Source organism: Manis pentadactyla, chromosome 1 (assembly GCF_030020395.1).
Source record: "Manis pentadactyla isolate mManPen7 chromosome 1, mManPen7.hap1, whole genome shotgun sequence".
NCBI lineage: Eukaryota > Metazoa > Chordata > Mammalia > Pholidota > Manidae > Manis > Manis pentadactyla.
The window spans coordinates 102,667,410-102,684,171 of NC_080019.1; the positions used below are offsets into that span (position 1 = coordinate 102,667,410).

Sequence of the window (16,762 nt, forward strand, 5' to 3'; positions counted from 1 at the left end):
GGATTCAAGCTTCATGAGAAGAATTGGCTTAAATCACTTTTGCAGTCCCTCATGTTTCCTGGCCTGTGTGGGTCTATAAAACGGCTCACTGAAGAAAACGAGTGAAATGAAAACAATTCGACTTAAATGTCATGTGAAGTAATACTTTCTGCGAAACTATTTTGTTGTTATAGTTCTATGGTTAGGAACAACGAAGAACAATGACTGTGGAACACAGAGATGCAGACCAGATGTAATAAAAGAGGTTCCATGAAATCCGTGGCAAATGGAAGCAGGGCCACTAGGCTCATTCCATGCTGTCACTGAAAAGCCATCCCTGCCTTCTATATAAGGTGCTCTAGGTACACTGAGGGCCAGAACCTGCCTAATGTTGGCTTTTGTCCAGTATGAAATGCTGTCAAGTATAAAATACTAGCATATCTTTCCCATTCCTTAAAATTGTAGGGAAGGGTCTGGGCAACAGGATTTCAAGTATCAGTAGCATTCATTTTAAGCTGCAGTAGAGGAATGTAAGCCGAATTCCTCTTTGTCAGGAAACCCCTCCCATCACAGGACCCAGGTGACCAGCAGACAAAGCCAGGCCTCCTGCAGCCTAGCAGGTAGGTTAGACCAGGGAGTCCTTCTGGGATACACTGAGAAGCAGGGTTCTGTATGTCCATGCAATGCACCCAGACTCCTGGAACCCAGTAGGATTTGTGAGTATGCACGACCACAGACCACTGTCAGAGGCCTGTGGGCAGGCGCGTTCCCGGACAGTGAGCATCCAGTTTGCCATCCTGGCTTCCGGCTGTTTCATAATTTCTGTTCAGTTACTGAAATAATAGAACAAAAGCTCAGCCAGAAAGTGTCTGGTCTTCATGCTGATGCCAACAACATCCAGGAATAAAGGGCTGCTCTGCCCCCCACCAGCGGCCGCAGAGCACAGGACACACATTAGGATGCCTATAGTGAATGATTAAGTGAATTAAAGGCCATTTCTCAGCAGTGTCAATGAAATAACACCCCAGGCCCTGAAATGGGGGAGTTACTCTTGCTCACGGTATTTTCTTCCAGCAGAGGGGGCCTAGGATTGTGGTCCAGTGGGTGGGAACGCAGCCCCGGTGAAAAGCCACACTCTTTCCCTGTCTCCTGCTTCTTCCCACTGAGGCTGCTCAGGCTGGATTCAACTGTGAGCCCTCACCCTGAAAAGAGATGGCTCTTAAAGAGATATGCAGCTTCCCCCCTGCTCCCTTCCCACACATTTTCTGGTCTAAGAGCACCTGGGAGAAATTACTTAGGTTCCAAAGAATAACCTTAACACCACTGGCTCATCTGGGTTTGGGCTCCAGGTGGCGCAGCTTCTGCAAGACTGGCTTGGTTGCCCTGCGTGCTTGAAAATGCTAAGCAGGATGTGAGTGAAGGCTGGCCACAAATGGATGAGCACGCCAGTTATGAAAAGTTCTTTAACTGAAGCATGAGATGGGGCTTGTTCGCAATACTTAAACTGAATTTGATTAAGTCCAGCTCTTGGCAACTGACAAAGTTCTTTCACATCCATATTCCTGGTTAATTCTGAGAACCTTAGTGGTGGGAACGAGCTACGTCAGTAGCCTCTGAGCAGAGCTCAGGCTGGGGAGTGTGAGGACACCGGGAGAACTGCCAGGGCACGCAGGTGGAGCACAGTGGCCCTCAAATTCAAATCAACGTCTTTCCACTCCTAATGTAGACCCCTCTGATCCCTGTGCAGGTTGCTTGCTTTCCTCCAAAAGAGAGAGAAAATGAACTCATTTCTAGAAAATACTGCATTAAAAACTACCTTTTAGAATAGCTTCTTTGTCATTGAAGCTGAAGGGTGCTGTTCATCTTGCTCCATGTTTGGACAGCATTCTGCAGAGCCAGCCCCTTTGGCTCAGTCCTTCTGCTTGAATACTCAATTTTCTCTGGGACAACATCAGATTCTCCTGGCATTCCTTCCATATCCTGAGCAGTCTTCCTTGTTGGCTTCTCTGAGCTCAGGCCCACTCTTTTCTTCTCAATGTACACATCCCTTCTCGTCAACCAGTAATCCCTATCTGGCCAAGATGAGTCTGAAAAGATGACCAGGGTAGGTGCCCCAGCACCTCAAGGTTCAGATTCCTGGATTCTGACCTTATGGTAGAGAATAAAACAAGCGGCACTTTGCCTAGGCCAAGGGACAGACATTTTTATTGAGCTGAATAAAAACAGAAAAGGCCCTCTTTGTACTTTTTCTCACTATTGGTGGACTCATTACCTTAGCCGGGTTTAATCAATTTCCTGGAACTTAGTCATAAACTGCAGTTTATCAGTGCTCAAAAGCTGAGTCTTGTACCCACCTTTTAACCGGCCCAAAGCCACATGCTGTTCCTGAAGCTAATAAATGAGTACATTCAGTGTATAGTCAAAGTCCTTCTAAGAATATAAATACTGATATAGAACCTAGCCAAATCCACATGGTTACTCATAAAAAAAAAAAAAAGCAAAGGACATGCAGAGCTTTCTTAGAAACCTCTAGTAGGAGTTGACATCTGAGATCATGAAGGAATACGAAGGCTATAACCTACACAGTCCCATGACATCAAAAGGACCTCTGAAGGGCCTTTATTTGGAAATGGGAATGTATTTCCCAGAATGCCTACAATAAAGCCCACCTGGTCCACAATGAAGCTACATTTGTGAGTCTAACAACAGTGGACTTTACCTGCTTCCATATGACAACGTAGTCCAAGTTCCTTTACAGGACAACAGAAACACAAGCTGCCACAAGAGGCCAGCACAGCAGACACGGCTGGGAATGGAGAAGGGACAGGAGGCGGAAGAGGAGTTCCACGTGGCAGAGATAGTCATTACTTAGGGGTTTACAACTTACAGCTGTTTGGTATTTAGTACTTCTTTTTATTCTCTATTGAGCAACAGAAGCAAGATAAAGGCTCAAAAGTTAAAGCTGATATAATCTCGATGCCCTGTGGTCACAGCATTCCTGCTTCTGATGAGAAACTGGGGCTCATGCACATTGGTGTCTAGGGCAGTGTCCCCCATGCACGCAGTCGCCTTTGGGCAGGTGGGGACCTAGAAGGTATACCCTGTGGGTGCATGTGCTCCACTGAGTGAACTCAGACTCGCATCCAAGGTAGCAGCTCTGGAAAATGCCACAGAGAAGAGAACCAAGGAGGCCTCAGCAGTAGCTCTCCCAGGGAGCAGGAGAGCCAGAGCCCATCTCCAAAACGACCACCTGCTGGGTGCTGCTGCTGCTTTGCTTTTGCTCAAAAACTCCTCAAACTCTCAGGGTAAAAGACAACAGAGACCAGGGCAGGTAAAGAGTCTGGAAAAGCACGCTGACAACGGCTTCTCAGCAGAGAGGCGGGAAGGAGGCAGTGACAGCACTTGCCTCTAGACTGATCCAATGGGTTTGAAACCTGGTTTCTTCTCAAGCTGTGTGACCTTTAGCAATTTATCAACCTCTCTGTGATTTAGCTGTATTTCCTTTAGGTTGGGGGTTATTGTGAGGATTAAATCCAATTCATGGAAAGTGCTGAACAGAGTGCCTGCCACATGGTAAGTGCTTCATAACTGCTAGAAATTGTTATTCTAGTAACTTGATGAAAAAAATGTAAAACTCAAATAAGTCATATCAGGTAAGAAGGGGAGAAAATATAGATTAAAAACAAATCACAATCACAAATGCCTAAGGTGCCTAACTGGTTTTCTTGGTTTCACTGGAGATGGCTGGTAATTACAGATATGCTTTGGTTATGTAACTATACTCCTATTATGTTAATGTGTGTGCGCAATTTAAGTAGTAGCTTAAAACCTATACATGCTGAAGTTACTCTTCAAGAAGATATATCAAAGAAATAATCAATCTTCCCATGTTTTCTTCCGCCTGCTACTTCTATAGCTTTTCTTCTTCCTTCCTAATTACAACCCTTAAATAGAATTCGTGCCTCATATCAAATTTACCGAGTATCATAATTCTTCCAAGTGGTAAAGATACCTCAAGACAAATGCTGGGCATTGAAGCCACAGGGCATAAATATGCAAAGAAGTAAAAAGCTAACTTTTTCAAACAATAAGGCTTCTCTCTCACTTACCAACTTCACATTTCCCTGTATGGCCCCGGAAGATGACTGGTTAGCCAGAGACGGGTAAGATTCCTCAAGGGAGGAACAACCTAAGACACGCACAGTCGCAGGGGGACCATCAGGTGAGAAATTGGGGATCAACAGAGGTGAGGCTTAGAACCTCACCCCCCTGTTCTGAGAGAAATCTTCTGCATATGTGGATGTTTTATTGCCCGTGTCTAGCTCGGATTAACACATAGTCTACAGGCACACACCTGATCATCTACATTTGCTCTCTTACAACACTAAACTATGTTTTCTACCTTTATCTTGTATCTACCTACCACTTCAGCATTTTATTAAAAATAATAATAATAAAGAGAGAAATGTGGTATCCACATATAAATCAAGTATAAAAACCAAATGAGTATTCATATTTGAACTGACTGTTTAGAGTTCATAATGCATGAGCAAAACCGAAAGTTTCTGTGATGGCTGCCCTTGTACTGTTCACTATGTAACTTATTCATTATGTAAGAATTTGTTCTACATGTAAAAACTTGTTTGTTATGCCTCAGAAGATTGGAGACTGACAAAAATTAGGCTTGGGGTGGATTAATGATTGTGCATTGAGCATTGACTCCCCTATACAGAATTTTATTGTCGTTAACAACCATTTGATCAATAAATATGAGAGATGCCCTCACAAAAAAAAAAGAAAAAAAAAAAAAAGACAGACTTCCAATGGTAAAATAAATTAGTAACCGGGATGTAATGTATAGCATAAGGAATATAGTCAAGATATTGTAACAGCCTGGTAGGGTGATAGCTGGAACCTAGAATTATGTATATAAATGTTCTACCACTGTGTTGTACACTTGAAACTCATGTAATGTAATACTGTGTGTCAACTACCCTTCAATAAAAAATAATTATTTATAAAAAAAAAACAAAAAAAACAAATCACAATAATGCAATGTACCTCTGAAATAACTGAGGATCTAGGTCCATGGGCCAAGAGTTCTTACGTTAAAATTTTTTAAAAAAAGGAAATTTGTGTTTGTGTGTGTGTGTGTGTGTGTGTGTGTGTGTGTGTGTGTGTGTACATACACATGTACACACATTCACGTTTGCATTCTTGAGTATCTTAAATGTTTTACGGGATGACAGCGGGCACTTTCTAATAAGTGCTTTAGTTGGATTTCAGTGTAACAGATCCCTAAGCAAGGAACCCACGAACGAAGGCAAATGGTCAAGGTTTCCAGGGTGTGATGCTTCAAAGAGGTGGAGGTCTTAGGAAATACGCTTTGGTAGGAATAAACTGCAAGCTAGGAAAGAAGCAGGAAAGGCAGGTCTTGGGGGCAGAGCCCAAGAGGGCACTGCTTAGCTGCGGAGGGAGGTTTGGCCAGGAATCTCAATTTGTGCCCAGGGCGAATAACCAGAGGCGGTGCAGGCACTACACTTTGTGCTTCTCTTCTGAGAGCTGCCTAGCAACACCCGGGGCTCCCTGCCCCTGCCTGCCTCTGCTGCTCCTTTGACGTTTCTGCTCCACAGAGTGACAGCATCTCTGCTACCACCGTGTAATTCAGAGAAGAGAAGACAGTGAACCTGAAACTTCTCATGTGCTGAGCACACTTCACGCTGACAGTATTAGAGACTCTCACACTCAGATTAGAAAGGGCTTCACTTGTGTACTGTTGCTTGCAGAAGCCTGCAAAAGTCCAGTTTTGAGGGTCACAGTTCAAGGCTTTGATTACTTATCTACACTGGCCAACTCGTGGCCTCTGTGGACCTTTGGATCAGGGAGACCTGGGTGTGAATCCTGACTTGGCACTTATTGGTCTTGTGACTTGGGGCAGTTACTTCCCCTTCACAAATGTCCATTTCTCTTTGTTAAATGGATTTTGCATGACAGATAACAGATATGCAAAGAGATAATGACAGTAGATGAGATCCTGGACACAAGGAAAGCACCCCAGCCAGACCCTGGTACATGGAAGTCACTCAATATTTACAACTGTTGGGCATTATTGTTGCTAGTCTGCATACTAATATTCCAGAGACCTGAGGAGGCTGATGGGATTTTCTACAAACTGGAGCTGAGGCTTAAACCAGGCAGGGTCAACCTGGATGTGCCATTTAAAAAGCAACCTGCTCCTGGCTGCTGCAATTCACTACCCTCTGACCACAGACGCCACCTGACAAGGCAAGTAAATTGCTGTAAACAGTTAAGGAGGAGTGAAATGGTGACTAGGAACACTGAAATTCCTGACCCGTTACTGTGCAGTTAGTTAACCTTTCATCTGCCATGCCCAACAGCTATGTTCTCTGAGCTTCCTGTCTTGAGGCTCTGATTTATGTGGCAGAGGAAGGAGACCCTGGAGCAAGGTTCTGGGAAGGAGGCTTTAATAAACCACAAGAGTGAGACCTGGCCTAGGACAGAGTCTTGCAGGGAAGTGTGGCTGGTGGCATGGTTTCCTGCCTAGACAGACAGCACTGCCTGCTGGTGGAGGCATGTGTTGCCCACACACTGGATGACAGGCCCTAGGGTACCGGGCTGTGTGTGGAAGCGTGTGTGAAAGGACTTGTGAACGCTAGCCCCAGAGTTCAGAAGTATAACAGAGAAGTATCAAGAGGCAGGCCCTGCTTTTCCATAATCGGGATTTCACTTATCTGTCTATTCACTGTGGTCTAGATATCACCTATATTTCACCTCTCAATCACTGACTCATTCATTTGCATAGTAGTTCACTCGTTTGACAAATATTTCCGAGTTATCTACTGTGTACCAGGCACTTTTCTAGGCATTAGAGATACATGGTATAGCGATACATAGAGAGACAAGGATAAAAGAGACAAAATCTCCTGTCCTCAGGGAGCTTACACTCTGGTGTAAGACATTTGAGAGTATATCTAGAGTATGTGTGAAGGTGCTAAGAGCTAGGCAAAAATGAAAACAATAAAGCAGGGGAGGGCAACAGGACATGCTAGGGAGAGGGGGTTCAATTTTAAGTTAGGTGGTCAAGGGGGCCTCATTAAGGAGGTGACATCTGAGTAAGACCTGGAGTTGAGGCCTTCATCTGCTTTTCTGAAGTGATCACACCATGGTCACTTCACACCAAGGTCACACCACCCCAAACAAAGGGAGTCCTTTGCGAGAGCACCTGGGCCTAGCCCTTCTTTGCAAGTCACAGTGTATGTGCTTCGAGCAGTGCTTCAAGGGTGGGATCTAGGCCCACGCAGACACCCAGGAGGTGCCCCTGCATGGAGGTCAGGGTGCAGAGGCAGCCACGCAGGCCCTCACCTCCTCCAGCCGCCGTCGCTGCTCCTTCTGCTCCTCAATGCGCTTCTGGCGCTCGGCCAGCAGCTGCCGCTTGTGCTCCTCGTTCTCCCGCTGCTGCTGCTCCAGCTGCTGGCGTCGCAGGGCCTCCGAACGCTCCTTGTTGGCCAGCTGCAGTCTCAGGAAGTCTCGCCGCAGCGTTGACTCCCCTGGCAGGTTCAGGATGGAGCTGTGGGCAGGGCAGGGAGATCAGGGTGCTGTGTGGCGAGGGTCACCACTACCTCAGTCCCGGGGGATTGGGAGGAGAGCAGGGCAAATAACTAGCCCATACTCAGGAAAGGGAGCCACGTATTCAAGCCCCAGCTCTCAGACCCTCCATTAATCACATTAGACACTCTCCATAAGAAACGGAGTCAAGGGAAGAGACCAGCCCCCCTTTCGAGGTGACTACTGCCTGCAGATGCCATCTCCATCCCTAGAGAGATGACACATTTTTAGAGTCACCACCTCTCTCCAGGATTATCCACACTGCTCCTTCACCCTGTGACAAGGTAGAGATCTGTTTCTAAATGCTTTAGTGAATGTGCAAGCCTTGAGCCCTAGCTGAACTTATTTTCATGTTTAAGAAAAGCTAGAACAAAGCCAGCAAAGAAAACTGAATAGTCAGGAGCAGTAAGGGAGCCCATGCCACGGAGGCAAGGACATCTCCCTCACCCATGTTCCCTCCTGACTCCTGGCACCAGCCCCCAGGAGGCAAAGGACAGGCTGCCCACGTGAAGACAGGAAGAGCCAGGGCAGGGAAACGCATGAGCCAAGGCTGACCCAGAGCCAGGACGTAAGCCCAAGTTTGCCAAGTCTGACGATTCAGGGCTTGTCTCAGGCACCCCTGCTAAAGGCAAGTTAAGTGCTTTGGTTCTGACCACAGAGGAACCAGCGGGGACTTCAGCCCAGCCCAACCCAGCTCACTGATTCCCAGAACCCCTTGAACACCATGGCCTCAGTTCTCTCATCTGCAAAGTGGTAGCTGTGCATCATGTGCTCGTCTGTGTGTGCACGTGAGTGTGTATGGGCATGTAACAGAGAGAACAGTGACAGAAATCACCATGGACAGACTCTGCCTACTTCACCAGTGCTCTTGGGCCACCCTCTTCACGTCTAACTGCATGTGAACCTCTCAAAGTTACATGCTTGGTTGTGCACAACAGCCTAACAGGGAGGTGGGAAATGGCTTCTGTCTGTTCACACTAACCTAACCCTTTACTCCTGGCAGCTTCCAGTTGAAATAAATCCACTAAATAATTATTGAGCACCTTCTATGTGGCAGGCACTGTAATAGGCTCTAATGGATATGGCAGCAGCCAAATTAATTCTTGAGCTACTTATCTTCTTGTGGGGCAGAAGGACAGACAATTAGGCAGGCAAGGCAAAATTATTACAAATAATAATTTCAGGAATTAATAGACTACAGGAGACAGAAACATCTAGTAGTTTAAGAGTGACAGTGGCAGGGCCCTGCGGCGAGGACTAAGGGTTCTGCTTTAGAGAGTGACCAGGGAAGAACTCTGGAAGGTGTCTGCTGAGCTAAGATTCAAAGGATGAAGAGTTAGTCTCACTAAGAAGTAGGGGGAAGAACCTTTCTGGCAGAAGGAAAAACAAGTTTACAGACCTGTAGTGGGAACAGGCATGGACTCTTTGAGCAACTGAACAGCAGAGCATAAAGAAGGAGAGGGAGTGGGGCACAGAGGTCAGAGAGACAGGGCGCAGCGGGTACAGTGGGTGGCCCGTTGTGTGGAAAGGTTATAAGCAGGAGAGGAACACGATCTGACATCTGCTGGGGGCCTGAAGGCAGGCAAGGCCACCGGCTGGGCAGCTGCTGCAGTGGCTCGGGGTGGGGACTTGAAGGAGGGCAGGAGCACGGGGATGGAGGCTGGGAGAAGCATCTGGAGACAGAGTTACTGAAACCTGTTGATGGATCTGACGTGTGAAGTGAGAGATGACTTGCAGGTTTTGTCCTGGCACCTGGGCCCAGTGGTGACACACCCTGGGATGGGAAATGTTGGGGCAGGAGTGGGTTTGGTGGCAGTTGTCAAGGGGATTGCTGTGTTCTGCAGAGTGCTTGGCGTGCTATGTGAGATACCGCCATAGTATGACAAAATGCCTTCATTCCTGACTTCCTATAGATAATGCTAGGGCTCTGTTAACAGGTCGGCTCTAAAACTTACAAGCCTTTGTGCAGCTCTCTAGAGCAAAGCCCAAACAATGTGCTCATCTACACAGGCCACACACTGGACTTGGAGAATTACAGGCTCACCACGCAGACGACGACGCTCCACTAATACCAACTGATGTTGAATCAATGTCAGGAGATCTGAGCTGTCTGAGTGACTCAGTCACTAACTCAGTGTGTGACCCGGTTATCATCCTTGGGCTCTTACCTCATCTCAAAAATGAGATAACCACTGTGCCTTTCTACTTTTCAGGACTTCATGAAGATTAATTATATGTGTCCATGAAATAGGACTTGGAACATAGTCCACAGTGTGACATTATGACATGTTACAATTATAGAAGTGTTAAGGCATGGCTAGGTCAGCCTACTAAGTGACTGGTAACACACAGTTTAGCAAGTATTGATTAAAATATGGTGTCTCATTTCTATCCAGTGAACAGAAGGGCTGACATAACTATCTGGATGAGCTTGGGGAAAAAAAATATACAACTTCTCTAAGAGCAGGGCATTCAGTCCTTTGTCTTAAAAGAATGTCCATTTTCCATGTCACAACTGGACAGTCGTCATCTTTATGCACCTAACATCGGAGATGCCAACATGTTAAGTATCAGATGGAAGCAAAGAATTCTCCTTGAGTCTTTGACCTTGAAAATTTCTGCAGCAGGTGAAGAGAGGAGAACTAGGTGGTCTTGTAAGCATACTTTACCTTTTTCCAATACTTTAGCAATAATCCAGCTTGGCAGGTCTGAGTTAGGGCAAAAAAGTAAATAACCCACTAGCTCAATCCAGCAGCCGTGGCTGAGCTGGTCCCCTCCATGGCCAGGGAGCTCTGCCTCGGCAGTACAGGAAACACTGGTTCTCCTCCAGCATGGGCCTCCCTCCTTGGATGGCTAGAGGATGGGGACCCCTACACCCCAGTGACACTCTGCCTGTGTTTTCCCCAATCTCACTTGTCATATACAGGCACCCACTGTGCTGTGTGTGTGTCTCTGCCCCTTGACCCACCCAACCATTGCCAGCTGATTCTCTCCCAACAGAGAAATCCATGAGCATGCTCACCTTACTTAAGACTAGAAGGAAGTCTGCATTAAAGTCAAAGCGAAATCCAAAATGCAGAGATAATACTAATAAAGCAGCACTTGATCAAAGGGTCCAACATGTGACAACCAAAATGGGCATGGAAGTTTCTACTCAGGTTCCACCTGTAGAATGTAATTTGCTTTCCTGGGAATCATTTCCTCTCGGACATGGCTGCGATGAAAATACCAAGGCACGTGGTAAAGACAGTGGCCGCCCAAAAGGGTTTCTCGGCGGTCTGCAGCAATGAGCTGAATAACTGAGGTCCCCAGATAGGACTCAGGTCCCCAGGAAGTTGCCGTTTTAGGTATTTTTAATCCTGTATTACCCAGATAATTGCCTTCTGCCCATTCTACACATTACATATGGAAGAAAACAAGAAGACAAAGAATGTATTGATTTCCCTATTTTTGTAAGAGTCTGCCTAGGGAAATTATCCCAAATTAATGAGTACATTCGTGGGCAATATATTAAATAAGACCACCCTGCTGAATTCTCTAAAACAAACCCACAAATCAAAAGGAAGTGAATTTCACACAAGGACAATTCAGAATACAACAGTGGGAGGTGGGTTCTGCTCTCCTACCTGGGCTCCCCTGAGTCATTCTCCTCCTCTTCTTCCTCACTGCCGCTGTACTCATACTCCGTCTCATCTAAAGAGAGACACACAATGTTAGTGCACACACAGACGCCACAGCTCAGTAAAGCCCACTCCCCCTTGTTTAATGTGTAAGTAAATGGGGGCCCAAAGAGTTGTTGTTCACTCTGGTCTGGATAGGCTCCAGGCCTCTGACTTGTGATCCAATGGTTCCCACCAGCTGGATTCAAGTACATGGAATTAACATCCAAGACTGTCCCAGCTGACTCTAGGTATCTGTCCCTAATGCCAGGTGTTCACGTGAAAGTGAAGGCAAGGGAACCGAAAAATAACTTTTCAGTTTGTGCTAACTCCCCTTAAAGGACCAGCTAAACCAATCTTATAATGATGGTATTGATCGTTTCTTAAGTAGGAGTTTTTTTATGACTTACGTAGACTCACAAATTGCCTTTATATATTTTGATACATACCAGAAAGAAATTTTTGACAATACATGTTATTAAAAACACAAAGTTAAATGTGTTTTAACTGACCCACTAGGGATATTCACTTAATTTAGTCCTATGTTAAGCAAGTTAACATGCAATTATGAATAAGATTGAGTCTTTGTAGATCAGAAGCTAATGGACAAGAATGGCAAGTAAGAAACCAAGTGCCTCTGTGACTAGGAAGAAAAGGAAATAATCTTTACTGGACATCTCTCATGCCAGACACCATTCTAGATACTTACCTAAATTCTCTCATTTATGTCTCACAACAATCCTTTAATGTGACACCCATTTTTCAAGCAAAGAAATTATAAGAGGTAAAGTGATAGGACCAATGTCATTTCATTAATAAAATGTCAGTCTGGGATTTGGACTTAGAATTCAACCCAGAACTTTTCCAACTTTAAAACTAGTGTTCTTTCCAATGTCTTATATACTAAATAGAAGTACATAAAAAAGCACAGTGAGATATTAAAGAAAGAGCAGCTAAGTCCACTGGTCATAATTGTGGAAGGGGATAGTGAAGTCCTAGAGGAGGAAATGATCTTGGAAGGCCAGTGGCCCTTTTCCAGGGAGACAGCAGCTGAAAGTGGTGGGAAAAGGGCATTCTAAGCAACACAGCCACCTGAGTAAGGCTGACAGTATTATAGTGCCGGGCCAAGTCCAGGAAAAAATGAGTTACGAGTGGTTTTATGCCTGGTATGAGAAAAGCAGAGGGAATAAGAAAGGCTGGCAGGTCTGATGCAGCCTGCTGATCCTTACATACACCATGCTGAGGACTTTTCTAAGGACAGTGGTGGGGAAGCTTTGGAGGAGCTTTTAATTTGAAGCAAGGGACGGTGTCACATTACTGTTTCATATCCATTAAGAAATTACAACTTTGAAGACATGTGTGCAGCCCTAAAAAGGAGCTGAAACTGTAATTCGGTTAGGGTACGACCACGAGGCAGCAGTCACATGATGAGAACTATCCAATTTGATCACAAACCTACACACTTGACTTCCATACTATTTAGCGATTAAAGGGATAATGAAAGGAAGCCAAAAGCATGAGGACTTCAAGTGTGTGATTTTTAAATCACATATTAGCTTTGCATATGTAGATACGGTATGAAGTTTTCAGGCTATTTATTTTTTAAGTATTATTTCATCAAATTACCTTTTACGAAGGTAAAGAACCTTCATAAAGCATTTCAATATTCCATATTGATTGCTTAATATTTCAAAATGTCTTGAAATGAAGTGACAGAGTTTTCAAAGTAAAATGCAGAAATTTTACCTATCTAAAGAAATTATAGCAAGGAAAAGAAGCACACAATCTAATTATTACTACTCTCTAGGGTGAAACCTTCATTGTCAGACCACTCAAATGTAATACTTCACCAGAATCTGGTCTGATTGCTTTTGTACTACTGGCTTAAATTAGCACGTGTCAACATATCCTAAGGGGAAAAAAGTCAGGTTAAAAAAAAATCACAAAGCAATGCACATTAAAATTGTTTGATGCTACCAGAAGCTGGTCTTAGAGCAACTAAGAGACCTACCAAATGAGATCTCATTTGATCAATATTCTTTCTGGGGGAGCAGACAAAAGTGAGGGCTTCTGGTGGCTCTAAGACTAAACAGAATTGGGTTCCTTAAATTACCGCATAACTCTTGAATATACCTACTAGAAAGAATCTTCTACTCTGCAGAGAAGAAACACATTAAAAATAATGTACTATCATGGGGTGGTCAGTTCTGGAAACACATTCCAGAGTTTCTGTCAAAAATATGTGAAAACAGCCCAAAGCACAGGTTTTACCCTTACTTATAGGTTAGAGGCAAAGAGGTCATGAGTTCTCAGAAAGTAACCTTGAACAGTACTGAAAAATTACAGGTCAGTAAAGAATTGTCAAAATAAGAATAACTAATACTTACTGAGTCTGTCTATGTGCCAGATATTGGATAAGCATTTTACATGTTATCTCATTTAATCTTTGCAACAACACCAGGCAATACTAATTATTATACCCCCGCTTCTATGTTAAAGATGAGAAAATTGGGGTGAAGTTCACATAACCCTTCAGAGGTAGAGATGGAATGTGAACTCAGAACTTGAGTCTGGATACAAGGGTCTGAGTACTTAACCTACTCTATATACCCACAGCAAAATACATTTCCTTTTTAGAGAAGTTAGCTTTTAATGGCTGAATGTCTGATACACGGTCCTAAAATAGTCCCCTTAAAATTCTGTCTTTATGGGGTGGCCCAAGACCATTATTAATAAACAGCAGTTGAAAAATCAGCCCTAGAACTTCCTGGCCTTGAATTCCCTATTTCTTTCCCTGCCTAGAACCTCCCTTGGGCCGCCTTCCCAGCTCCTTAGGTTCTGGTTAATGCCTCGTCTCTCCCCACCCACTAACAACTGGAGCAAGGCTTCCTTTTTGGCTTAGCCTTATAACCTCCTGCTCTTGAGTCTAACCTGACCACACATTTTCCTGACTCCCTGAGGCTGGTTGCAAAGAAAGAACTCTTCTTTTGGACCTTCACTGAAGATTCCTCCTCTTTTCTTAGACCTCTGCTGGTCCTACCTCTGCTCAGTCTTGGCTCCTGCTCTGCTCGCACTCCACCCCTAGGTCCCTCCTCATACTTTGTCACATTACAGATATTAACTGCATAGGCCAAGAAGAATGGAAATTCAAGTCAAAGGAGAGCACCTCCTGTCCTATGCTGCACACCACCTTCCACTGCTCCCTCTAGACTGTGATGAACAGAGAAGGAAGGGAAGAGGACGGAAGTGAGGAGAAGCACATCAGCACACACCCCACCCTTGGCCCTGGCTTTCCCTCTGCTCCCCACTCCTCGTGGGCTCAGCACTCACCCTGCCGGCTTTGTACTGCCTCCTCACCGTCATTCCCTGTCCTCTGCGCCTGTCCCTCTCCTTACCATCCTTCAGCCTTCCCTACCTCCCCAACCGACTCATTATAAAACCTGCCCCAGACCATGTGAGTCTTCAGCTTGGTCAGGATGCTAGTTAAGGGACTTTGAATCTCTATTCGAACCAGTTGGACTCCTGTCCTTTCCATCGATGCAGTGAAAAGTCAGTACAGTATAATAGCTACAGCTACAAGAGATAGGAATTTTGAATCTATAAAATGAAGAAGTACATTAAATGATCTTTGAGCTCAAAATCTGATGTTCCATATAGCAAGCCTGGCAACCTCTTTTATATCACTTCAACTATAAGAAAATGCATTCTGACCTCCAAATAACTTAATTAAAAATGAACCTCAGCGCATAAAAACTTAAATGTAGAAGACTGCCAGAATGGGAAAATGTTCACTAGATTTTTTTTTTAGGTCATGTCTTCTATAGATTTTTAGTCTTTGAAACATGAATATTCATTTGAATTAAGAAAATCACTTGTCATTTGAAACTACTTCATAGTATTACTCAACATGAGTTTTTGTTCAATGCCTAGAAACGGTGATATTTCTCACAATTCTATCCTTTCATGAAGGACTCCATTTCAGCACTCTCACTCCACGGATGCCCACAGGCCGCAGTCTCCGAGGCAGCCCCTCACACTGAAGAATAATGCAGGCCCATGTGAAATCCCCTGCTCACCTCCACATACCTCAAGAGCCCATGACTCACTCCATCTTTTGTTTTCTTTGCTGAAATGCAAACGTGCTACTCACCTTTCTCTCCTCGCTTCTTCTTTGTTCTGTCGATATGGTCCTTGAGTTGAATGCGGACCTGCCGTTCATTAGGCTGGTCTCGTATAAATGGATGCTTCATCAGCTGCTCTGTTGCTGGTCGCTGGCTGTGATTCTTTACTAAGCAGCTCTCAATAAATGACTGGAATTTTTTTGACCTGACAAGCAGAAGAGATGAACCCACAGATAAAAAGACTATCCAAAGGAAAGCAAACTTATATTTTCTGAAGTGCTACAACAACAACAAAAGAGAAAATAGGTCCAATCAACCAACACAGGGAACAACCAATCACAAAGGAGGTCTAGTAAAGGCATCCTCATCATCAACGCACAATTCAGGGACTTACACACAGGAATGCATTTTTTGCACAGTTTATACATAATATCACACAGAAGACCAAAGGGAATCAGAGCAGAAAAGACCCTGATGGAAATCCTATCTGGAAGGCCCACAAGACTGAGGGAACCAGAATGGGGCCTTAAAGAATTAGGAGAAAATCGTGTTGGGGAAAGGGCAGTTCAGGGAGGTGGGAGATCATGAGACCCTGAAGCAGGGAGTGAGCACACTGTAGGTCAGAGGGCACTGAGGCGGGCTGGCTAGAGCAGGCAGGACACACAACCTGGGGACATGCAAAACCAAGGCTGGATGGGCAACGAGAGGGACACTCTGTAGAAACGGGTAAAATTCTAATACAGCAAAGTGAACTTGAGTAGGCAGATTTTTTTTGACAGGTCATTGCAGAATCACTTTTGAACTTTGCTTTCCAATTAGTAACAACAGGATGTATGCATATGTTTGCTATCAACCCAAGGACTTGGAAACTTAACTTTTAAAGGACTAAGTTCATCCCCAGATGCAAATTTATCTCCCTCTAGAAAGCACTGTTTCCTCAAAGATAAACTCTGTGTCTGAAACACACAGGGGACAGGAGAGCTGGTGAGCGATATACCCTACCCACAATTAGGGCAGCACGTCAAAATGACATAGATATTAATGGTGGACTTTAGCTATGATTCATGAGTTGGGTGCTTGCTAAGAGTTCCACGAAATTGTCCAGCGTCATAAATAATTAAGCTCATGACTTTATAGCTTTCCCAGGCCCTCCTTTGGCAGCACAGCATCAGCCTGGGAGACCTAGGTGGGAACCCTGGCCACCCTCCTCATCACCCCCAGCCCGCCTGCTTGAGCAGGAGGAAATGCATTTTGAGCCCTCGGTTGCCCTCCTGTGGAGCATTGTGGAGTTACAGGAGCGGATCCCAGGAGCAAGCTTTCCCAAGCTGCCCAGCAGGCCCTATATATGTACTTCAGGCCTAAAAGGTGTCCTCACCC

General features: G+C 44.8%; 1 protein-coding gene across 4 annotated transcripts in view; it reads right to left on the reverse strand.

Annotated features, from left to right (window-relative positions):
- TNIK (TRAF2 and NCK interacting kinase) overlaps positions 1-16,762 on the reverse strand; it is a 370,493-nt gene that overhangs the window by 86,606 nt on the left and 267,125 nt on the right. For all 4 annotated transcript variants that reach the window (XM_036930924.2, XM_036930923.2, XM_036930922.2 and 1 more), the window contains exons 10-12: positions 15,415-15,590; positions 11,232-11,298; positions 7,363-7,567 (exon numbers count right to left, since the gene is read on the reverse strand). In XM_036930924.2, coding sequence (XP_036786819.1) covers positions 7,363-7,567; positions 11,232-11,298; positions 15,415-15,590 — 448 coding nt within the window. The remainder of the gene's footprint in view (positions 1-7,362; positions 7,568-11,231; positions 11,299-15,414; positions 15,591-16,762) is intronic.